This window comes from Myzus persicae, unplaced genomic scaffold (assembly GCF_001856785.1).
Source record: "Myzus persicae strain clone G006 unplaced genomic scaffold, MPER_G0061.0, whole genome shotgun sequence".
NCBI classification, from domain to species: domain Eukaryota; kingdom Metazoa; phylum Arthropoda; class Insecta; order Hemiptera; family Aphididae; genus Myzus; species Myzus persicae.
This window is the reverse complement of record NW_019103950.1, coordinates 34414-59477: the sequence shown is the minus strand read 5'-3', so window position 1 is coordinate 59477 and position 25064 is coordinate 34414. Positions and strand designations below refer to the sequence as shown.

The following is a 25064-nucleotide window of genomic DNA, read 5'->3' as shown; positions in this document are numbered from 1 at the left end:
TTATTAAAGGACGATAAAACAAAAACTAAGGGAGTCATCTTAATTCTAATTAATGACATCGAAAAAGACCTTTTGTATGTCTTTCACGGTTAATGGAAACATTTCGTTCGAACTAACATTTGAAAAAAATAAAAACTATATACGAACGCGACGACGTGGTATACATTATACGAGCAATAATGGGGATTAAATTTTAAAACACATTTCATACAGGCACTTAATTCATTTTGGATTACCGAAGTGCATAGAGCGCGAAGAAGAAAAAAAAATGGAAGAAAACAATTTCGCACAGACGGAAAGTAGTCGTAGTGGTTCCCGTTTGTTTTTTATACCGCCGACAGCTTAAAATTATTTACAATTTACAAATTTAATCTCTATCATTTCCGCGGAATATTTTTGTTTATTTTTTTGATTGGCCATCATCATATCATAAACGAGCAATCGTTTATGTTTCTATTTTTATACTGATATTATCATGTAGACGAGAAAAAAAAACGTTACAGCATAGTATACTGCACTGTGTTTTGGCACTCGTATCGAATCGGTCACTTCAGGGCAAACCTCTTTGTTATAATGTATTGTTGGTATTATTTTAAATTTAAAAGCAATGATAAAATATAATCGCTCTACTGTTCCGAGTGATGCTAGTGGCTCGTAAATCATGTGCAACGCTATTATATAATAGCAGAGGTCAACGATAAAAATTTTTGGAATTTTCACAATTCAGGAATTTATGAAATTTTTGGAGACCGTCACAGTTTAACGTACTCGTTATCCGACGACATTTAAAGCGAAATCGAAAACCAATGAAAATCTCATTTAATTTACTTAGTATCAAAAATACTAATTTCAATGATAAATTACTAAAATTCGTCCACTATTTGGTAACTGTTGCTAGTGTTCGTTGAATATTTTTAGAATTTTGACAACTTATGAACTCGAGTTGAATTCGAAATATTCAAATTATATTAAACTTGCGACGATAAAACCTCCCACACAACAAAGTCGTATTTTCAAAGTATATTACTATTATTATTATTTATTAATAATATTATAAATTTTCGCGGAACACTAGAGTGGCGGCATCAGAAAATATTTGCATTCACATTACTTTTCCGCAGCAGAGAAAATATGTTTCCACGATATTCAACGTTTATGTAAAAATTCCATGGGAATTACAATTTTCGACGTTGATAGTACTTTTTCACGAATATATTATCATAGAATTCCAAGATAAATATATATTGGTCGCTATAACATCATCAAAAATATATTACACGTAATTACTTTAATTGAGGTTTGATAAAACCATAAGCAAGGGCGCTCACAGAGAGGGGCCAGTGGGTGCCAAAGCACCCACTGGGATTTTTTAAATTAACCAAAAAATCATTGTGTAGTAATGCAAATGTGTGATTACCTATGTATGTATCACAAAAATTTGACTTTGCACCCACTGAGCTGATTTTCTGGGGGCGGCCCTGCTACAAAGCATAATATTGAAATGTTTGTAAATTTTATACTTTACGGTAATAATTATTGCAATTGTTGTGATAATCAAAGAATGGCAATTATGCCGACGACCCTGCAATAATACCGTATACGTCTCAAAATAAATGTTAAATAGGTTAGGTCGTAGGTATCTGGTTATTAAAAATATCGTCAATCAAAATGAAAACATATTTTGCACCTTACGATAACTTACGATTTTCCGAACATTCGTTTTGTTCGACTAAAAACCTTATACACGATAAGTTAATGTTGTCTCGAAGAGAAGCGAACTATGTAACTCAATAATATTGATTGTCATTAGTCACGTAACGAATAATAATATTTTTACCTGTCAAACTGTCTTTGACAAAAATATATATGCAAAGGATAAAATAACAATCGATGAGGACCGACGAAACAACGATAGAATAAAAAAAAAGAAAGCACTATTGTTTTAGATTATGAGCGGAGCGTTTTACGGTTGTACAATATTATGTAGTTTTTTATTTTTATTTTATTTCCATGTTGTTCTGAGTATAATGAGATTTCCTAAACTTTCGCAAGGCTCCTCGGACGATTTTCGGCACCCGAAATGAAATCCATTAATGAAATATTTTGTTTTTTACCATCCCAATGGTTTTCGATAAAATCACTAAAACCACCTTAAACCGGTCAACCTTACTGTGCACCGTTTTAAATTAAATCCATCGTTTGATCGCCGTAATAGTGTAATACGCTATAGGCTGTTTAATTGATTTAGAGAAAATTAAAATCGTGCAACAGTGGTTCCAATAGTATTCAAAGCGATTATTTTTGTAACCGCCTAATGACGATTTTCCGATTTGGCACAAGTGTGTGGTCCTTGAAGAATCTCAACAGTTTTGAAAACATACGACATTTTATATTATTATTACCTCCCGTAACAATAGAACAAACTCGTAGTTTTGTAATATTTTTAATTGAATAAGTGATGATAATGGTTATATCGTGCTACGACTATAGAAAACAAAACCGGTACATTGTGTATCATAAATATGCTGATGGCGGGTGGACTTTGAGTTTTTTAAATCGAGTATAACCATAATACGTCCGATTTATCTTAGGTAGGTATACTCGATGTCGCGACCGAAATAAAAATACTGTCGTTATTGTTTGGAGTTTACCCCGCGCCGATCGATACAACGTTGATATTATTATGCATGAGCGCCCCATAAGTAGAATTGTAGGGAGGGTCAAAATAAAAAATTCACAAATGTAAGCTAATAAAGATTTAATGTTGATTTCGCATACAAATGTAAATATCCATGTTATATTACATAATATACATTTAGGTTGATTAAAAAACATTTTAATGAGTACCTTTGGAAAAAAATTTGTGCATTTTTATACTCATTTCATATCTTCAAAATGATTTTAAAAAAAAAAAAATTGTCTTGTTGATTAAATAATATCATAGAAATATTTATTGAACTACAAGGTAATTTTTTCATCAGTGCGGAGAGGGTAAAGAATCTTGCCCCCCAACCACCAATGGGCTCCCATTATGATTTAATAATAGCATCGTTTTTTATTATATTTTATTTTCGGATAATATTATAATATTATATGACAGTTAATATTTTTTTATACTTAATATTCTCGTTTGACATTCATACGCGATTAATAATCGACGGAAATTCGTCGGTTATCGAAGGATTGTAGGCGTATCTTGGGGTGTGTCGACGGTGAGATTTTTAATCGATATTGGAACGAAAATGTTTGATTTCTTTTTCGTACCACTAGCGCCTATCATTGCTACATTTGGGGCCAGGTATACATAAATTAGATTTATTATTTTGTTTTTTTTTTTTTACTTTTCGCTTTCGAGTAAAAGTTTTTTTACGGGCCAGGTAAACTCACTGTGCCGTGCATTATTAGGCCGTGACCTTTTTCGCCCGTTTTCTGCAGCTCATAATATATTCATGACCATATATTAGAGAGGTATTTTTCGAATAAAAAAAAATAACTAAATTGTTGAATACGATTTGCAAGTAATTACGATTAATTATTACTATACGTATACCAATATATGTATTTTATACACACAAATGTTGTGTACTTAAACAAGACCGTTCGACGTATTATTATATAATAGAAAAAATGTATTATTATATTTTTTGTTGTTGTTATGCTCTCTGATCGTGGACCACAATTTATTATTATAATTATAATATTATCTACGCCACAGATAATAATATACTACTTAAATTGTTTTATTGTTATTGCTTTTTTTGTAGTCTGTCATTATTTTGCTTTTATTCCGATTATATGAACATATTGTTTTGAATTTTGGGCTACAAAATTCAACGGTTCGACGGACATAATAGGTATAAAAAATTATAATCCTCTTATTCCTATTAGGTGCATTAGGTATTTATACATTATTATTGCCTACATCCAACATCTTATTGTTTCACTAACAACTATCAAAACTCTCTCGAAAGCATGATACATTTAACTGACAACGGAACAACATACAATTGTAATAAAATTTGTTTTATGACAAACCGTTAAAGAATTATTTTGAGTTTATATTACAGTTTAACAGCCAATTATTCGCAAATTGAAACAATATAATATATTATTTTCTTATATAACTTCGATAAAAAAAAAAAAAAAGGAAAGAACATAACAAATAAATAATAATGACCACTAAATAAAGTATAAACCGACAGAAGTCAATTTATCTAGAGTACATTTTCTTATATGCGAATGAAAAACTTTTAGTCTAAATCGAGGTTAAGAAATTCTAGCCATATATATATATTAACAAAATGAATAGATATATTACAAGCGCATATACATATACATGTTAGATTGGCATTTTCAATTAAACATAGGGTCGTCGGTTTTTTTTTTGTTCCTTTTCGCCAGTGACCTTTCTCGATAAAACGCGTCTGGGAACACCGTATTTTCAGTTCTGTAGATAAATAATGGATTTAATAGGACTGGGAGACAACGAACCCATCAGCTTCGTCTGTGAATAAAAGATTAATAATGGAATATTAAGATGACTCGAAAAAAATATAAAAAATAAATAAAATGAAAATATCACGCCAGCGACGACGAGAGCAGACTCTCTCTCTCTCTCTCTCTCTCTCTCTCTGCAGCTGTGTAGGTTTATATAGTTAACTAAAAAGATCGTCTATATATTATTATGTACGATAAACAGAGCCGTCTTAGATAATAAAACAAGCAGCGGGCAAACGTCCCATAGAGATTTGCCATCGCCAGCTCAATCCGTTAAAGTAAAAAAAAAGTCGGGGTGGGACAAATGCCTGTCTGCGTCTGGGTGTGTGTGTGTGCGTTTTCCTTAACGACGCCATGGTTTTTAAACCTCCGGATCCTTTAGTGCTGTTGTTGTTTTTTTTTTCAGTTTTTTTTTTTTTTGTTTTTCGTATTTTCGTTTTTTTCCTTACTCTACTCTCTACTCACTACTATATACCGGATCAGAATTTCAAACAGGACACGATTGTGTCCGACACTCGACAATCGTTGTCGACGAAAAAATTCCACACAGAACACTCTGAAAATAAGACCGGGCTATTTAAAATATACGCGTCTAATTTCTTTTCCTTTTTTTTTTTTTTGGCTATCTAACCCCTCTCGGCCGTGTTAACCAAGTCGTTTTAAGAAATGGCAAAACTCCATAGAAACCTTTTTGCTCCGATTCAACCGAATTTGCATACAATATAATATTTTACATACACATGTATACGCGCTTCGGGGTAAATTTAACCATTTTTCCATAGTAAGACACATAGTTTTCTCGGTCAATTTTAAAATCATCTTCTTTTTTTCAATTCTTGTTTGAAACTACGCTCGCATGTAAGTACCACAAATGCCCGCATGACGTTTAAGAATCAAGTTTTTAACTATTACTTTTCCAAGTGGATTTGTAGACTATTCAACCGTTGTCGTCCGAATATCGAACGTATCGATCCGCTAGTATTTATTATTTATAAACGTTTGAAGTTTAGTTAAAAGCCAAGAGTTGAGTGCCCGGGAAGTAATAATTATATGCCAAGTAAATGTCCATAATAAACTATCGCGGTTCAACGTCCAATAGCTCTATTTTGGTCTCAACATTTTCAAAAAAAAATATATTTCGGTATATGAGCTATGTCGTGCCACGTAAACTAACGTTCGTACCAATAAGACTTCAAAAAATACCACAAAAAAATTTAAATATAAATAAATGTAGTGACGAATTCCGTTAGCTCTATAAGGAAAACACCTCACGTTGAATATCTTCGTGCGAACTTACTTTTGTCTATGCATAATAATAATGAAAACATTTTCTCCGGGATGTTAATACATATATAATTACTAAGTATAAGCGGAATTCTAATAATATGTCGACTTCAGGTATTTTAATACGTTTTGGCTTTTAACGCTCGATAATCCGGTGTCACATTATATTATAATAAATGTGGTTTCGGGATTATGCAATTGGCGAGATAGAAACATCATAAAACAAAGTATGTGGAGACTAGAATATTTATGGCGTTTTAATTACATTTATTATTATACGATATATTGGCCGCGACGCAAATAATGCCACTCTATATATATCATGTGTGCGGCTGGTGACGACCATGGTTAGTTACCAAACACGAAAAATAATCGATAAGAGTGAACGAATAAAAAACACCGAATAACAGCAAGTTCGCATGCGGTAAAAGTTAGACCAAAATAAAATATTAAATATATAATATATATATACACAGTTTATGCGCGAACCATACGATTTGCCATAAACACGATACATATATAATATAGAGTGTTGGCGCTGTGGTATATATATTAGGTGGCCAGCAACAGTTTGGTTTTTTATGGCGGACAAACTTTTTTCCCGAAGCTAAAAATTCGACTCCGGATGAAAGACGTAAAAACCTGGAAAAAAAAACAAAAACGAAATATGGTTCAATAAAGATTTTCTGTCAGATGCAATTCGCCCATAAATATCTGTGCACTTATATCGGTGCACCAGTGGATTATTTTTTTTTTTTTTTTTTNTTTTTTTTTGCTCCTGTCGTTCAGGAAATCCACCCAATTATTTCACATGAGTCGATACTATACTATCTGCACCCAATTACATGGCTTACCACTCGGGGAAATAATAATCAGACATACATTGCGTATTACCACGAACAACGTTTATATGTATATTTGTGTGTGTGTGTCTGTATTGAAATGTAACGAAACGTTTATACATATATATGTGTTTACAATATATCGGTATTACATGACATAATTTAATTTTTTTTTTTTTTTTGTTTACAGAATGGAAGAGGGAGCGGCGAAAACATTAATAGAGCGAATGGGTAAGTAAAAAATAATAATAACGATGATGATAATAATATGACTCTAGTTCAGTGCTGCGAGGGGTTTTCGAGTCTCGGGGCTTAATACGCGGCACGTGTATATATTATTATATACGGAATAGAAATTGGAAGACTGCAGACATTATGGGGGAAACGAAACGTCGTCGTTTTTATTATTGTTTGTATTATTATTGCTGTTGTTCTTGTTGTGTGCACAAGTTGACGAGCGGAACGCGAACGCGGGTGAGATTAAATAATAATCCGGTGCACGAGCGGCGTGTGGGCCAAGTCATTATGGTAGACAATATTATATCGTACACTATACCTACATACAGATAGTCTATGTTATTATAGATATGCGTCGTGACGATATAAATGATTTCGGAGCTGTTATTCGATACTTTTCACAACCCCCGTACGCAACGAGTATTTGCACACACCCGCCCACTCGTGCTGTAAAGAGTTTAAAAGTACGTGTTAACCCGAGATTTTCTCTGTGTGTGTGTGTGTTTTCACCACCCCTCACACGTGTATCCGGCCGCCTCTCGCGGTGTGATGGTTTTAAAGAGCTTTGTGGGGGTTCGGTCCATTGAATTTTTGTGTCCTACATTTGTGTGCATGTGTGTGTGTGTGTGTGTGTGCGGGTTCATGCCCGCGGATTAAAAGGAAAATATAATAGCGACTAGTGTGTGTGTGTGTGTGTGTGTGTGTAGGTAGTTGGGTGTGATCCGTAAGTGCACTTCTATACAACGACGAGGAGTGGCGAACGACGGCGACCTGTCTGATGACAAACTTTCGATTTGGTGGGGTAGAGTTAGTCGCCGGGGGATAAAAGCGGCGGTGGTGAAATTTCATTTTATGTTTATTTATCGGGTGACGACATTGAAAGCCGTCGCCGTCGTCTTTGGCGGTACCTACCCATGTATAGTATGTACCATGTACGTATACGATGAAAGTAAACATATGAAATTAGTCTTGTCGCGCAATAAGCCTGTAACTACGAGCAGTGATTGAATTTGTGCCGAGTGGGGGTCGTTTGGGTGAGGGCTGCTTGTGCTTCTCCTCTTTTAATTACTCTATTATATTTCAGCGTGTCTCGACCTCTCCTATAATTTAAAACAACATTTAAGTCATTATATTGTGACGTTGTGACGTCTCTCAGGGTCCGCACAATTCCGGCGCTTACTAATTGAGTCCCGTATACCTGAACGAAGATAAAATAATATTCTAATAATTGAGCGCCCGTAAAACATGGAAAAATACCAATTGTGTCCGCGATCGAGAAACAAAAGCAAATGTAAATGACTAAATATGCACTTGGAAAAAGTAAAAAACATCAATCGAGGGTTTTTTATTCTGTTTGCGTCGTATCCTACATTTTTCTAGTTCTGGTTCAAATAGAAATACCAACACTGATTTGTTACATTGACTGAACCAAACCAAAATAAATGATAATTTTATAACTATAGAAAACTAAATTCGAAAATAAAACAGCACTGTTACAAACGAGAAACAAATATCCAGATTTGAATACCATAAAAAGTTTTTATCGATATAAGACATTCAATTTATTTATTTATTTATAATTTTTAATTAATTATCAGTACAGTTTATTATACACATTTATGGAATGTGTTAAACATTTTAAAATTATCATTAAAAAAAAAACATTTTCAATCCATACCTGTAGAATTTTTCTTACAAGCAGTTCTAAAATATGCAAAAAATATATTGTTCTTATTTATACAAATGGGAAGAAAAAAGTGTTTTTTTCCAAAGTTTGAATGGCTCAGTATTAAAACATAGATCAATTAGTACAACATTTTTATTTTTACGGGACTCAATTGGTTCTAAACGGATTATTAGGAGTCCAGTTCGTATGCAACTCATAATTCCACCACAATAATGATAAAAATAGCCCTCCATTCTCGTCAACGGCTAATTTGTTTTTATGTCCGACGAAATGTTTTTTTTCTCACCCAGCGTTCGTTCTATTACAATATTTCTTTATTAAAATATGGTTTAGGTAAATCAAATTATTTGCTCATGTACCTATAGCGGAGATTTGGTTTAAAACTCACAGTGTGCCAACTGTAATATTATAGGAGGTTACTGGTCGTTAACTTTCTGGTCTTTGCAGGGGATCGGATAAACGATATAGTAATATAGTATATAACCTACCTAGTTTGAAAATTGTCAATTTTTTTTTATTCAACAACAAACATTAAAATGATGTCTATAGTAATAAAATGCACGTGATCTTACTGTGTTATATTGTAGACACCCTGGAGACAATCCGTTTTATAGCAACATCGACAGCATGCCGGATATTCGACCCAGGAGAAAATCTATCCCTCTTGTTTCGGAACTGGTAAGCAAAATATTTAATATTAATATAATTTAAATTCATCCTTTTTCCCTCGTTTTAACTTACTATTGGGAACATAAACTCCCGAAAATTGGATATCCATCGAGTATACAGCGTTTTTGTAAAGTAATAATTATATTATTATAATTCAACCGAGAAACGAGTGTGCCCGGTGATTTTTTTGGTAGTAAATATTTTTGTACAAATTTTCGCTTCTAAGTGTATACCGTATATTATAATTTCTTCATGTGAAATGGTTTCTCTTATCCTCATTGTTTTATGTTGTTTTTATGTGTACCTATATGAATGTTTTTTTTTTTTTTGCTGCTATTCCACGTGTTCTCATCATGTTTCCTATGTAAAATATTATGTTCTTTAGACTTCCTTTATAGATTTTTTTTTAACACGATTTCTTCATTTCAAACGCTATTCATTCATGGTTTATAACTTTTTATTTTATTTTTTAAAATTACGATGATATATATATATATATTATTATTATTATACATATCATTATTATGTATCTAATTTAAATAGGTAATTTATATGATAATAATAGGCTCATTGAAATAGCTGAAACATATATATAGGACTCATTATTTTTATTTTTTAACATAAACATGTAAACTAACTAATTTGTGTTATATTGTCTGTTGTTTGTGATCTTCACGCATCGATCCAGGTTCTCAAGGTATAGCGTTCTTTTTTTTTTATTTTTACCATTTATTTAGAGAAAAATATAGAGCACGCTATTAGATCTGGTGACGTGGTTTTTCGTCCATGAAAACACACATTCACTAACACACTAAACACAACACACGCACACACACACAAATCACACTCACACACACACACACCGCTTTAGCACCAAACCATTTTATTATAACACTAAAATTTAAATTTCTATTTTCTAGAAATTCCAAATATTAAAATTATTTTAGAGGTAGAATAAAATAGCTAAGCAATTGTATCTTTTATATATTATATTTTTTTTATGTACCATACACTTTTGCTTAGTTTTTTCTATTAGCTTTGTTTGTTTATATATATATTTTTATACAAAGTACATCTTATAATATTTATTATGTATATTTGTACAGTTTTCAGCATTTTCACTAATCAATATTTAACAAATCTATGCATTATATTATTATAGAATTAGATTTAAACGATTTAAATTTTATTTTATGTATTTAAATTTTAAATACACGCAAATATATACGATTTTAACTAAAAAAGTAATTTTTAAAAATTAGTTCATTCAAAAAACAACTATAGGTACCCAATTTAATTGTAGGACGATAAACTATATTATATACCTGATAACTTTATCACAGTATTGATATTACATGACTGATTGATTTATTATTCCACTTTAGGTATATATTAGCTAAACAAGAATGTTTATAGTAGTAATATAAGAATTACCTTGAATAGCAAAAAAAAAAAATGGTGTTGAACATTTGAGATTGATTCTAATGGAAAGGAATCTTTTGGTTTATGACCACAAATAAATGTTAAGCTGTATATATTATATATTATGTAGGCATGTACATTATACACATATTGTTTAATGAAATGTCATAATGAACTTCTTAAGTGCTCAAACTCTGTTTCTTGTAGGTAATTTATTAGACTTGTACGAGCACTATAGATCCGTGTATATAATATAATACGTCAACTATAATTTAATACATCCTTTTAATCGCATTAACCTCTAGATAAAACTTTTACATTAATTCCAAAAAAAAAAAAACATCGACCCCCCCCCCCCCGGATAACACTTAAGTACCTAACATCAATTGCGACTTTTTTTATGCAATTTTTATTTTTTATTATTTTTTTTTTAATAATTATTATTGCATGCATTACATTTCTATGCACATTTCAATTCATTAAAATGGAAATTAAATCGTTTCTAACATAGAATTAGTTTTAATATGTAACATATGATATTTAGTTTACGTAGACTTATAGACAATTAGGTAGTGTTTTTAATTTATTAATTTATATATTATTATACATTTGTTTTTTATTTTTTTTTTTTTACAACTCTAAACCGGTTTAATAAACTGTAGGTGGCTGTGAAAACAATACAAAATACTAATCAATGATGATACAGTTACATAATGGACATGTGCATGTGTTATAGTTGAAAATCGGAGTTAATTTGAATACGAAGAAAAAATTAAACACTTTATTACATTTTTACTATTTAAACGTTTTAAAAAACTTTAAGCTATGCACATGTTTATTAAACACTTAACACTTTGGTTTCGATACGTTATTATTACTTTGGGCTAGATAGAAACTAGATCGTAGTAATGCGCTTATCCAAGTAAAACATGTCTCGTTACATGACGTTTATAGACATTTAACATCAAATGAGAATTTGCTCGAGAAAATATATTTTCATAAGGTCTTAAAAAAATGTACCTACCCGTTATTTATTGCGAATAGCATAATTTTTCTAAAAAATTATAATTATGATCTTCAAACTATTTTTATTATTTTTTTCATTGTTGTGTCGGGAAAAAAATTTCTAAAAGTATTTTCCTCGGGCAAACTCTTGAGTTATACTTTTGTCTGGAATAAGAATGTTTTCAACAATACTTGTACTTTTTTTTCAAATGATATTATGTATATAATATGAACCTAAATAAGTATATTTTACCACTAGAATTATGACGGAAACCTAATTTATAAGTATTTTTTACCGATAAAAAAAATATTTAAATTATTACAGCGTATATCAACTAATATGCAGTAAAAATTAGTCCAACATTATTATAAGTTTTTTTATTTTAATGTGGAAACGTTGTAATAATATGTCAATATTTATCTTAAAACGAAACATTGATGCACGTGAAAAAAAAATGCCATCTTTACTCGAAGTTTCTTTTTATGCTGGGCATCATTATTTTCCCTTTATGACTACAACATCAACATCAAGGGTGAAATATATACAGTAGAAAGTGTGTTGAAAAGTTTCTCGTGGCATTTATATCTCTTCAGCGAGATATTATTTACGAATATTATATATAATATGATATATATTCTTAAACTACTTACATTAGTCACCATAACATTCTTATTCCATTTTGAGTATTCCATAGTGATATCAATAATTTGGTGAGTTATAATAAAGTCGGTTTATTTAATAGCATCATGGGTATAATTATTAAACAAGTACACATTATTGCATAAATGCTTAATATTTACGCTTATGGTTAAAATAGCTTTATTGCTAAACGTTTCACGTTTTTACATTATTAATTTATTATTGGAATTCTTGTGGGTGTATTTTAGACAATGGCCGCCACAAAAAGAAACGCAGGACTGGCGTCAGGAGTTCCACGTCCTACACTCAACGACGAGGAGCTGGTTAGTACCGAATTGAACAGATCACTTGTACTTTTTCGTTATTAAAAAATAGTTTGTCAAATGAAAAAATTCCGGCGTTTACTTTCTCAAAGTTTTCTTTTTATTTGTTTATTTTTTTTTTTTTTTGGCTTAGCTCAACAGAGACTGTTTAAAAATAGCTTCTCGTATCAGTCTGAACCAAAAATAATATATTCTATTCCAATTTCAAGAAATGTTTTATAAATTAAAAAATACGTGTAAGGATAACCTAAGAATGAACTTATATATTGTGCTATTTTTTCTAACCGTTTGACACATAATACAATAGCAAGTTTAATATACGCTATTCCCTTATCTTCATTCATCCTTATTACATTGTCAGAAATAAAGCACATTTCCTTAAACTTCAAAGTCATAGAACAAATAACAAATACGAGTACCAAAGGATAATTAGGTACTTAGGATTATTAATTATTTTAATAACTATAAATACCAAAATGAGTGAATTCAATTAATTTATAAACAATTCATTGGCATTAAACATTTTACTAATGTTTTTTATGTTAATCCTTAAAATATAAACACATTAATTTCGTTTTATATTTTAATTTTTTTTTTCAACGAATACCTACACTCGCACATGTATTTTTAATTATAATGAAAACTCATTAAAATTGTTTTATCACGATTCACTCTACATAGTTTATTTTAATTATTCATTCATTCGATATAAAAAATACACTGTACCTATAATGTATACCGTGTAGAAAAATTAAAAAAACTCGTTTGTGATTCATTAAAATCTATTTCACACAGTTCTGAATCTTTTATTCAAACCGTATTCGGTTTTTGCCACATAATACACGGTTGTCAAGTCGAATCAATTTCGGACATCTTTGAAATTCCAACTTAATGTACTTTACATAAATGAGGTAAATAATAAATTATTTAAAAATATATGACAAAGTACTTATCGGATGAAAAAAATAGGGAAAAAATATCGAAAATAACGACATAAATATTTAAAACTTTGAGACCACTTTTAGACTGTGTCGTAACGATAATGTTTTCAAAACGGACGCATTGCCGGATCACTTGTAGAATATTATATACCTTGTAAACCAACCTAATACCGCGTTCTTGGACTATATTTCAGAAAATGCACGTGTACAAAAAAGCTCTGCAAGCTCTAATCTATCCAATATCATCGACCACACCGCACAATTTCGTCTCGTGGACTGCGACTTCACCGACGTATTGTTACGAATGTGAAGGGCTGCTGTGGGGCATCGCCCGGCAAGGGGTACGGTGCACCGAATGCGGGGTCAAGTGCCACGAGAAGTGCAAAGAGCTCTTAAACGCCGACTGTTTGCAAAGTAAGTCTTAACTTTTAAAAAAGTGACTATTATTTAAACTATTACGAACGTTGGGCGAGAAATAATAATAATTGGGCGCCGTGGAAATATTAAAAATATTTAACCAACCGACACTATAATTATTATTATATTGCTGAAACGCGACGTGTTTAGTAGTAATGTGACGCTCATTCGTCATGATATATTATGGGAACGAACAATTAAAATGTTATCCAAAAGCAAATGTATAATATGAATATAATATTATGAAGAAATCTAAATTAATAAAAAAAAAACCTGCAATATTACGCCGCACTGCACAACCAGTGTATAAAAGTATGACAGTGGTGAAGGAGATAATAATTAGTTTATAGTTTATTGTACATTTCATTAAAACCAAAAATAATTTAAATGCTAACAAACGTATCATATTTTTGATCCCCACAGCATATATCATTTTATCTAATAGTTGTACATCAAATAAATATAATAAATTCATCCCAAGCGGTACGCTTAAAAACATTGCATGTACCCTGAGCGAATACATTTTCAAAGGATGTCTGGAATTTTATTCGAAATCGCTTTGCGACTTCTGATACGCATTTCTATACATCATTGGCCATTAACCCACACTTTTTAGGACCCCCGAGAGCATCTACCTGATCAAACTTTGAATAGAAATAACTTTAAACCCGTTCTATTTTGTTATTAGTGGCATGGCAAATGACGTAGAACAATACACCAGATACAAACATTTTGACCATAAAAAGTGGTCATATTTACAAAGTTTTTGAAAATCTTTGTACCAGTAAAAATATTTTTTTTCGTGTGGTGTATAAAAATCGAACAAATACAGTTAAAATATTCCGTATTCGTATTTCGTACAACAGAAAACCCACTTACAATTGCCTAATATTATTGAAAGCACTAAAACGTACCTATTTATTTATATTTTTTTTTGTTTTACTACCTATAAATTTTAGGAGCGGCCGAAAAAAGTTCGAAACACGGTGCCGAAGATAAAGCGATATCGATTATACAGGCAATGAAGGACAGGATGTTGCAACGCGAACGAGATCATCCAGAGATTTTCGAACTCATCAGGTTAGTTAACACTTTAAAATCAAATACCAAATTTAGTAAATTAACAATAAAACCGTAAGAGCCTTGAGTGCAATTGTTGGTAAACTGCAATTGTAGATATTTCACAGCAGGCTGCATGAGTTTCAGTCAATTTAATGTCAACATTTTCCCTAAGCAATGCCAGTAAGAATCACTTACTAATTTTTACTTGCGTCAACAACACCGTTAAATATTATTTTAAAATTTGGTTTATTGTTGTTGATATCCATAATAATTAAGAACATCTTTAACAATCCGTAACTTTAAAAATTATTATTTCATAAAATCTATTTAAAAAAATTGGCAATTTCTAAAAATAAAAGTGGAATTTTCTCGTTAATGATTTTAATATGCGATACCCGACTTTATAACGTATTATGTATTTGTATTTCTCAACTAATTTTATCGGTTTTCTAAGATGTAATATCATAGTGTTTTCGACACTAACTTAATCCATAGTGGAAAATTGTATAACAGTCAGTACTATTGTATCTCAAGCTATTACATTTTTTTTTTTTTTTGTCCGAGTATAACGAACACGAATAGTCTTTAAATGAATCGTAACTCGTACAAAAGAAATATATCTACCGACGATGTCGGGACACACGCACGACGATATCCTCGTAAACGGAAACATATATATGGCAATCGTTGGAAAAGGATCGGGGTCAAAATATAGGACGACACGCGCGACGTAATAATATATAGCGCTTATTAAATAGTCGTCTTAAGACAAATGGAACACCGTCGGATTAATTTCAATCTGCTCGTCATCAGACACTGCTGCTATTGCGAACAAACTGAGTTAACAGATCTACACGACCGGATTGAGTTCAGTCGAAAAGCCGTTATTGATGCGAGTTAGATACCTAACCGAAACGACGGCTACGTTCACGAGCACGGATGCAATTCGTAATAGTTACAACGATAAAGAAATAAATCGCCGATATGCCGAGACAAATGACGCCGCGTGTTTGTTCTGAACGTTTTGGGCCCGGGGCTCGACCACGTTTATGCGAAAACAACCGACAGAGATTTCGGGTCATTGAGCAATACACGCACACGACATCCGGAAGAAGTTCTTATTTAGCTTAACATAATTCGCGCAGTGTTGGGTGTGGAAAAAAATTGGTTGTTATGTGTTTTTTTTCAATTATACGCAGATCAGTGTTCGGCGTGGAGGAGAAAAGCCATCAGGGTCACATTAAAGCGGTGAAACAATCGGTTTTGGATGGTACTTGCAAGTGGTCAGCAAAAATTGCCATCACAGGTTTGTTTATAAAAAAAAAAACCAATTTGACATTATGAGCAGACGACTTCAAAGAGCTTTGTGTGGCAACCTTCATTGTGCTTGGTGTTGAATTTTATGGAATTGGTGTTTTACTATTTTTGATATGTTTAACCCCTCATGTGTATTTTTTAAGCACGAGATTTTTAATGAAAATTCTTTCAATCAACTATAATTTTGTGTATTTTTTTAAACTACTTTTGTGCATGGTTTATTGTTTGTTCACTAATACAAATGTCTGAAATGTGTTTACAAATGTTTATATTTTTCCTCGCTTACATCTATGATGCATTCAAAAATATTAAGAAAGAATTTTCATTTATTTAAATCTAAATATTTTCTATTTTGGTTCATTTCCTCCGATCAATTTGTGTGTAAATATTTGTTTTTATTGTTTTGGTTTTTGCGTATTTGAAGAACCATGTTTTCTGTGGAACCTGATATGCATATCGATTCCTTGGAGCAAGCGGAAGCTATCGTTCTTGAAGGCACTTCTAAATGGTCGTGCAAAATCGAAATAACAGGTCAGCGGTTAGGCTTATTAGGGTTCACTTACTCACAGCTTAGAAATTGGAATCGAGCAAATATTTGCTAATATTTAAATTTCAAATCAAACAAATCACATAAATCATCGATATCTAGTTAGCAGAAGTAACTTAAAAGACGACTTCCGAAAAAGATTTACGCTTATTGCATGCATTTATAATTGTTGTCGTTAGTACCTATCTGCACGTGCAAAATATTGTACATATAGCTTTAGAATGAACCTGTGCTTTAGATTTATGTAACTCATATTTTTAAATAATTATTGATTATAACGTTTCATTTTTACTATAGTAAAATGTGCTCAAGGGCTCATCGCAAAAGACAAAAGTGGTACATCAGATCCATACGTAACTGTTCAAGTGGGTAAAGTTAAAAAAAGAACGCGAACTATGCCTCAAGAGCTCAATCCTGTTTGGAATGAAAAATTTTATTTGTAAGTATATCTTACTCCCCTTCTCCGTCACTGTCTATAATTTTATATTATAATGTGTACAAATATGTACCTATGCATTTTTTCAATATTTATAGCGAGTGCCACAATTCTTCGGATCGAATTAAAGTCAGGGTATGGGACGAGGACAACGACCTAAAATCGAGACTCAGGCAAAAATTAACCAGAGAATCGGACGATTTTTTAGGACAAACTATTATCGAGGTATATACATATCGAATACATAATATTTTTGCGAGAGCTTATGACTAAAAAGTATGTACCTGTTTAGGTTCGGACGTTGTCGGGCGAAATGGACGTTTGGTATAATCTCGAAAAAAGGACTGATAAATCAGCGGTATCCGGTGCTATTCGATTACATATCAATGTAGAAATCAAAGGAGAGGAAAAAGTCGCTCCTTATCATATCCAATACACGTGTCTTCATGAAAACCTATTTCACTCGCTGTGCGAAAACAACGCTGGAATAGTTCACCTACCACAAGCTAAGGGAGAAGATGGGTGGAAATTGTATTTTGAATCTCCCGCGCAAGATATTGTAGACGAATTCGCTATGAGATATGGCATAGAGTCCATTTACCAAGCGATGACGTAAGTTCATTATACTTGATAATTTTAAAACTATAATATTAATAGGAATAATCTCGTATTCCAGACACTTTCATTGTCTTTCAACAAAATATTTATGCCCTGGCGTCCCGGCGGTAATGAGTACTTTGTTAGCGAATATCAATGCCTACTATGCACACACAACATCCAGCTCCGCCGTTAGCGCAAGCGACCGTTTTGCAGCATCGAATTTCGGGGTAACTATCATTACCGATAAAAATATATAATGTTACTTCCAATCATGATTTTTAAATCTTCTTCATTCATTATTTATAGAAAGAAAAATTCGTAAAGCTGCTTGATCAGCTACATAATTCGCTCAGAATAGATTTATCAATGTATAGAAATAACTTTCCGGCATCCAGTCAAGAAAAATTAATGGATCTTAAATCGACTGTCGATTTGTTGACCAGTATCACATTTTTCAGAATGAAGGTAATTTTTTTTGATATAATGATGATATATAGTAGCACAACAATTATTACATAATTTATATTTAGGTACAAGAACTTTCAAGTCCACCCAGAGCTAGTACCGTTGTCAAGGACTGCGTCAAAGCATGTCTAAGGTCGACTTATCAATTTCTGTTTGCTAATTGTTATGATTTATACGGCAGAGAATATCAGGTATTTATTTCCACATATCCACATTAAATTTGGATTTGGGTTTCCGGTGTAACAATAATGCATATTTTAAATTTAAATAATATTAAAAATTGTACCGTTTATTGATCAATTTAAATTTTAAAACGTTAAACGCAAATTGTTCGAAAACATAATATATAAATATACAAAATTTTATAACAATTGCTAATTACATGAACTATTTTGTTTTAAAGACTGATCCAAATGAAAAAAGGGATGAAGACACGGGGCCAAAGTTAGACGATTTAGGCTTTTGGGATAAGCTTGTAGCACTCGTTGCTTCCGTAATCGAAGAAGATAGAAATAGTTATGCACCTGTTCTAAGTCAATTCCCAGCAGAACTCAATATAGGACAGGTAAATAGTTATCTAATATATTTTTAATTGTATTATTTACATATTATATTACAGCCATGTACCTACCTAATGACGTATATTCACAAACCAAAATATTTTTTTATAGTTGTCCGCAGCAACAATGTGGAGCTTCTTCGCCGTAGACATGAAATATGCTCTAGAAGAACATGAAACACACAGACTTTGTAAAACTTCAGCATACATGAACCTACATTTCAAAGTAAAATGGCTGTTTACTAATTATGTAAAAGACGCACCGCCGTACAAAGACGCAATTCCCGAGTACCCATCTTGGTTTGAACCGTTTGTAATGCAATGGCTAAATGAAAACGACGATGTGTCTTTGGAATATTTGCACGGAGCTTTTAACAGGGACAAAAAGGATGGGGTGAGCAGGCGTCGTCTTCTTAAACTTTGATCAGAAAGTTTTTTAAACTTTATTTTGTAATTATAGTTTCAAAGAAGTTCGGAGCATGCGTTATTTTCCAACTCAGTGGTGGACGTATTCACTCAGCTTACACAATGTTTTGGGGTCATATCAAAATTGGAATGTCCAGACCCCGAGATATCCAATCGATACATGAAACGACTTGCTAAAACGATTGTCAAAGTGTTATTGGCATACGTTGATATAGTTCAAAAAGAATTTGACGCTAAAGAGTTAGATGAAAGAACAGTGAGTTTAAAATATTTTAGTCGTTTATGTATATTCATTCAATTTGAAAAGAATATATTAAATAAATGTATTAAATGTACAGGCTTGTATATTAATGAATAACATCCAACAACTACGAGTACAACTAACAAAAATGTTCGAATCAATGGGTGGTAAACAACTGGAAGAAGATGCTACAGATATTCTAAACGACTTACAAACGCAATTATTGAAAGCTTTAGATGAACTATCTGGGAAATTCGGAAAAAGGTATTTACAAATAATATTTAACTATGTGTATAATTGTACATACATTATTTAATTGCTTACCAACTAAAATACTAACAATTTCGAGATGTTAAAGTCTTAAAAGTTAAATTTTTATGTAATATTAAATTGTGCTGTGGATTTAAAAATGTGTAAATATATAATTTAAAAAATCTAATTAATTTTTTAGTTTGGAACCTCAAATAAAGAAAAGTGTCAAAGAACTTGGTGAGTTATTGCAAAGTATCAAAGGAGGTAGCCAAAATCCACAACAAGTGTCTATGATGGAAGTAGACGAAATATTAAGGCCATTAATGGATCTGATGGATGGCTCATTATCATTATTTGCTCAAACTTGCGAGAAACCAGTACTAAAACGAATTCTTCGAGAATTGTGGAAACTTGTAATAAGAATATTGGAAAGATCAGTAGTCCTACCTCCAATGATGGATAAAAGTGTAAGAGATATTACTTGAAACAAATAACACAAAACTGTACAATTTATGAGTGTTGGAATTGTTTTTATAAACTCATTATTTTTAATTTAGATGATATTGAAAAATCTTAGTGAAAACGCTAGATCGCTGGCAGCTAATGCAAGAATTGAAGACATGTCCAGATTAATTAGAAACCACATGGCTGGAAAACAAGACGTCAAAAATGCCCTAACAGGAGTGATGGTAATTATACAAATTATAATATAACATATTAATACACTCAATCTATTACAACCGACTTATGTAAACTTATTTACTCTAACTCACTCTCAACAAAAATTTTTTTTCCACTTCGACATTGATATTCGGCACTTTAGGTCTATTTTCAAGATACGTACATCATAACTCATAAATATGGTATTTTTGTTTTTTATTTTCTATACCTAATACGATTATGATCAAACGGCGTCTTGTATAGGCAATTAAGTAACACCTATGTCGGTTTCATTTTTTAGAAATAATTTTTTCATAATCACAATGAAATATTATTTACATACAGTGGTCTCTGCTTATTGGACTCGCGGTTAATTGACTCATTCGTCTATTATACTCAAAACAGCTGGTCCCGATTTGCACATATACTAACACACAGCAAAAAATTCGTCTATTCGATTCATACACCAGTTAATAGGATCATTTGAAAATTAGATAAATAAATAAAATATGTACATGCACTGAACAGACGTGTTATAAATGCGAAATAAATCAGTACCAGTATTTTGCTTTTATCACGGAGATAAAATAAATTGTTTTTTCACGATAAACCAAGACGTCGTCACTGTCAATTAGTACGACAGGTAGTGTATGAATAGACGTCGTCGTGTTCAGTGTGTTGTCTGTGTTTAATTCCTCTTTTTTAATTTAAAGATTTTTAAAAATTTTTTTTGGGTCATTCGCCTTATTGACTCGTTCGGTTAATGGACTCAAATGGTCAGGTCCCAAATTGAGTCCAATAAGAGGTGACCACTGTATATACATATTATTTACTAATGTATTTGATAAAAAAAAAAACACCCGGGGAACCTACTAAACCTAAAAATTTAGCGGTTATAATATAGTTTGAATGTACAAACAAGTTTAAAGTTTTTTATATTATGTAAATAAAATACTTGAAATCGTATATAATAAATAACAAAAATGGTGTTTTTCTCCTGAACATTGACTTCTTCTGGATACTTCTGAAACACGATAAATAAAATATGTTAACTTTCAGCTAAAACAGACTGAGTTAGATATATATAAGCGTTAACTTCAATGACAATGGAGTGTTTGGTCAATATAGCAAGACAAATTTTTTAAAAATCTAAAACTTTTATGGAAAAAAAAGAAATATTATCGACCACCAACCGACCGATAATATAATATAATGTTCTATATTTATTGTTTGTACAAAAAAAAAACACAATCCACTAATTAATTTTGAAACAAACATATGTATTTTTTTAGGATATGGAAAAGAACTTGAATACTAAGCAGTGCAGAGTCTTAGAATCTGCACTAAAAACAATTAAGACTTATTTCCATGCCGGTGGAAATGGACTAAAAAAGAAGTATTTGGATAAAAGCTCAGATCTTTTATCTTTATGCTATGCCCTGTCGCTTTACACAAGATCCACAGACGAACTCATCAAGACGTTTGTGTTGTCACAATTACATCAAGGTGTGTGGTATTTATGATTGTTAAAATAAGAAAAAGGGGGTGAATTTTTTTTTAATTTTAACCATAGAGTTTGAGTTGTGTTATTTCTTATTAATAATAAATATTTGTATTCTATAAAGTACCACAAAAAAATGATCCATTACCCCGACAACCGTCACTGATGAGTGGTACTGAGGTAAAAGATGAAATGGATGAAATGGATTATGACGAAGACGACGAAACCGAAGAGGAAGAAGCATTAGATGAAGCAGAAGAAGATGTAAAATCAATGGGAAGTCGAATGGAAAAACTATTTGAAATTTCAAGAAGGCCATTACAAGGTAAAATGTAACCTCTAAAGTAAACATTATTTTTGAAACCCTTTAAAATTACTTATAATCGTATAAACAGTTATATGTTATATTATGGTATTTATGCACATTTATATAAAATTCATGGTGTATAATATCATAGTACCTAGCTATAGGTGCAGAATAGGTACCCATTATAGTGCATACTTACTTTAAGTTAATAAGTTCTTATATTTTGCGTATATAATATTCAAAAATACAAGAAAAAAACGGTTCTTTATACTTTCTTTGCATGACCAAAAGTAGTTTTAAATATTTATGATAATGTCTAAAAGTTATTAACGAAAAATTGTTTTGTTTTTTTTGTTTACATGTTTGTAATTAGAAAATTACGTATATGAAGAACCTTATGGAGAAATTTCTATTAACGTTTACATTGAAACACATCCGACAAATAACGAATTTAAGCTCACTGTAACAGGTATGTATTATATTTAATATTTATGAGTATATTTTTCTTTATTAAAATTTCAATTTTTAAATAATGAATCGAGAATTTTCATTTAAAACCGAAAATAATTGTGTGGAGTTACATTTATGCAGCATAAAAGTTGATGACAACATAACGAAATTGTTAAAAAATATTAAATTTGTGAACATTCGGAAATAACAATCAACTAAAATCGATCTACAGTAATTTTTTATTTCATTTGCAAAATGTTCATTAATAAACCTTTTTCGGTTTGTTTACTAAATGGCTTTTGTATTGATTCTTTTAATACATAACTCTTTACATTGATTCTATACCTATTATATTTACTTAAAAACGAGTTTGTGTTGAACATACGATATTTTTTCTCTTTATTTCGGATGTTCACATGACACACAACCAAAAGAATATAAAATCATAAAAAACACTGAAACCATAAAACCTATACTATTCGCATCACTTTTAATACTCATACCTCAATAAAAAAAAACCCCCATTGATTTCTAATAATGGAACAACGCAATCTAGTTTGGTTTACAAAAATACATAAAAAAATCGTGTTCGTTTCACTTTTCACTTGCATATAATAAAATCTCATTTTATCCCAATACGGTACCTATATTTATTAGAAAATATAAACTGGAATATAATATATTGTGTTCGCCTCATAAATATATCAAACTTCGCCGCTGCCTAATATATAAATAAGTGCTAATTCTATCATAACCCCACGAGTGAACCTTATACCGTCAATTATTCAATAATAGTGCTAAACTAATACTTATTAAACACAAATCAAAAAGTATAAACATGCTGAAAACAAGCCAAATGACATATATTAATTATTTTACTGTTAACACAACGAACAGCTATTATAATAATAATAATAATTCGACTTTATTACGATACAGTTTTCTGTAGAAAAACCGTCACCTTTAACATTTACTGCTTTTATACTTTTCGGTGTTATGGGTATCATTAAATAATACTAGCGGTGTACATTATGTCTAATACAAAAGTTGTAATAATAATAGTAGGGTATGTATGCTATCAGTAAGAGTCTCGTACACGAGTACTTGGGTAGCGCTGGTATTCATAATAGTTAATAGGTATACTTTTCAAAAGTAATTATATCCCTTTAAAATGAATCAGCGCACCAAAATATAATAATATTATAACTATAGGTGCTTAAATGTTGAAATGAACTAATTTTATAATAATGCTATAATTCTACTAAACGTAATAACTAGGCATCCGTTATAATATTATCAATATTTGTAAAAAAAAAATGTAAATTTTCAGCGAATGGCCATCACTGCCTCATAAAAAAGAATATATATATTATCAATATAGACAGGTCCGATAGAAAACTCACATTGAGAATAATATTTTATATTGTTTATCTAATAAAATTTATCGAGTAAATCAAAATGCCTACAATGTGTTGTGTTTTAAATATTTAATTGATATCGTCATCTCGCATTAATTTAATACGTTGTATTATATTCTGCATGACACTTTTTTCGTAATATTGTAAGCTTCATATTATTATATTCACCTAATGACGTCGGTGTCCCTGTATAACAGTGGTTGCTGCCAACACGCTGGTGTGGCCGACGACTGGTATGTTTCGACCGTTTGTCGAGGTGAACCTTATCGGACCAAGACTAGCGGACAAAAAAAGAAAACAGTCGACGAAGAGCAAGTCGGGCAGTTGGAGCCCTAGGTACAACGAAGCGTTTGTTTTGTAAGTGTATAATGATTTTGATCGACGTAGAACGACACGGTCCGTTCTTAATCCGTCGATAATATTTTATTTTTTTCTACAGTTCGATTAGCGCCATCGAAGATTTAGAATGTTACGAATTGCACTTTTGCGTGAAAGACTACTGTTTCGCTCGGGAAGATCGACTCGTGGGCGTGGCGGTTTTGCAGATGCGACATGTTCCCATAATGGTAATTAATAATGAGGATGGGTAACGATAACCATAAACCGTGTACTACTAGACAAGAACTGTGTATAACAACAGCATGCGCAACAATATCTCTCAGTGATGTAGGCTATATTTGCGAAAAAAATAAAATAATCTATGTACCTCATACCCCAATACCGAGTACGAGTAATCAAGTAACCAAAAAGCTCCCCCTCTATGTCGTTGTTACTCTTTCCACACACTCATTGCTTGTCTAGCAGTAGGTCGACGGCGAACACAAAACCCCAAAAACTGTTTTTACTGTTTCGTCTGAAC

At 31.5% G+C, this 25064-nt stretch overlaps 1 protein-coding gene across 9 annotated transcripts in view; it reads left to right on the top strand.

The window, feature by feature from the left end:
• Window positions 1-25064, top strand: part of LOC111036794 (protein unc-13 homolog B) — a 175027-nt gene that overhangs the window by 146720 nt on the left and 3243 nt on the right. For 6 of the 9 annotated variants that reach the window (XM_022318986.1, XM_022318988.1, XM_022318987.1 and 3 more), the window contains 24 exons: window positions 6814-6854; window positions 9135-9225; window positions 9905-9913; window positions 12532-12606; window positions 13742-13961; window positions 14924-15044; window positions 16226-16332; window positions 17188-17329; window positions 17425-17551; window positions 17619-17938; window positions 18003-18153; window positions 18233-18391; window positions 18457-18582; window positions 18795-18956; window positions 19063-19344; window positions 19411-19632; window positions 19715-19881; window positions 20069-20336; window positions 20427-20558; window positions 21822-22035; window positions 22155-22355; window positions 22711-22806; window positions 24403-24562; window positions 24645-24771. In XM_022318986.1, the coding sequence (XP_022174678.1) occupies window positions 6814-6854; window positions 9135-9225; window positions 9905-9913; window positions 12532-12606; window positions 13742-13961; window positions 14924-15044; window positions 16226-16332; window positions 17188-17329; window positions 17425-17551; window positions 17619-17938; window positions 18003-18153; window positions 18233-18391; window positions 18457-18582; window positions 18795-18956; window positions 19063-19344; window positions 19411-19632; window positions 19715-19881; window positions 20069-20336; window positions 20427-20558; window positions 21822-22035; window positions 22155-22355; window positions 22711-22806; window positions 24403-24562; window positions 24645-24771 (3720 nt within the window). Of the gene's footprint in view, window positions 1-6813; window positions 6855-9134; window positions 9226-9904; window positions 9914-12531; window positions 12607-13741; window positions 13962-14923; window positions 15045-16225; window positions 16333-16767; window positions 16875-17187; window positions 17330-17424; window positions 17552-17618; window positions 17939-18002; window positions 18154-18232; window positions 18392-18456; window positions 18583-18794; window positions 18957-19062; window positions 19345-19410; window positions 19633-19714; window positions 19882-20068; window positions 20337-20426; window positions 20559-21821; window positions 22036-22154; window positions 22356-22710; window positions 22807-24402; window positions 24563-24644; window positions 24772-25064 lie in introns of all 9 variants that reach the window. The other 3 variants (XM_022318982.1, XM_022318984.1, XM_022318983.1) reach the window with 3 other exon arrangements.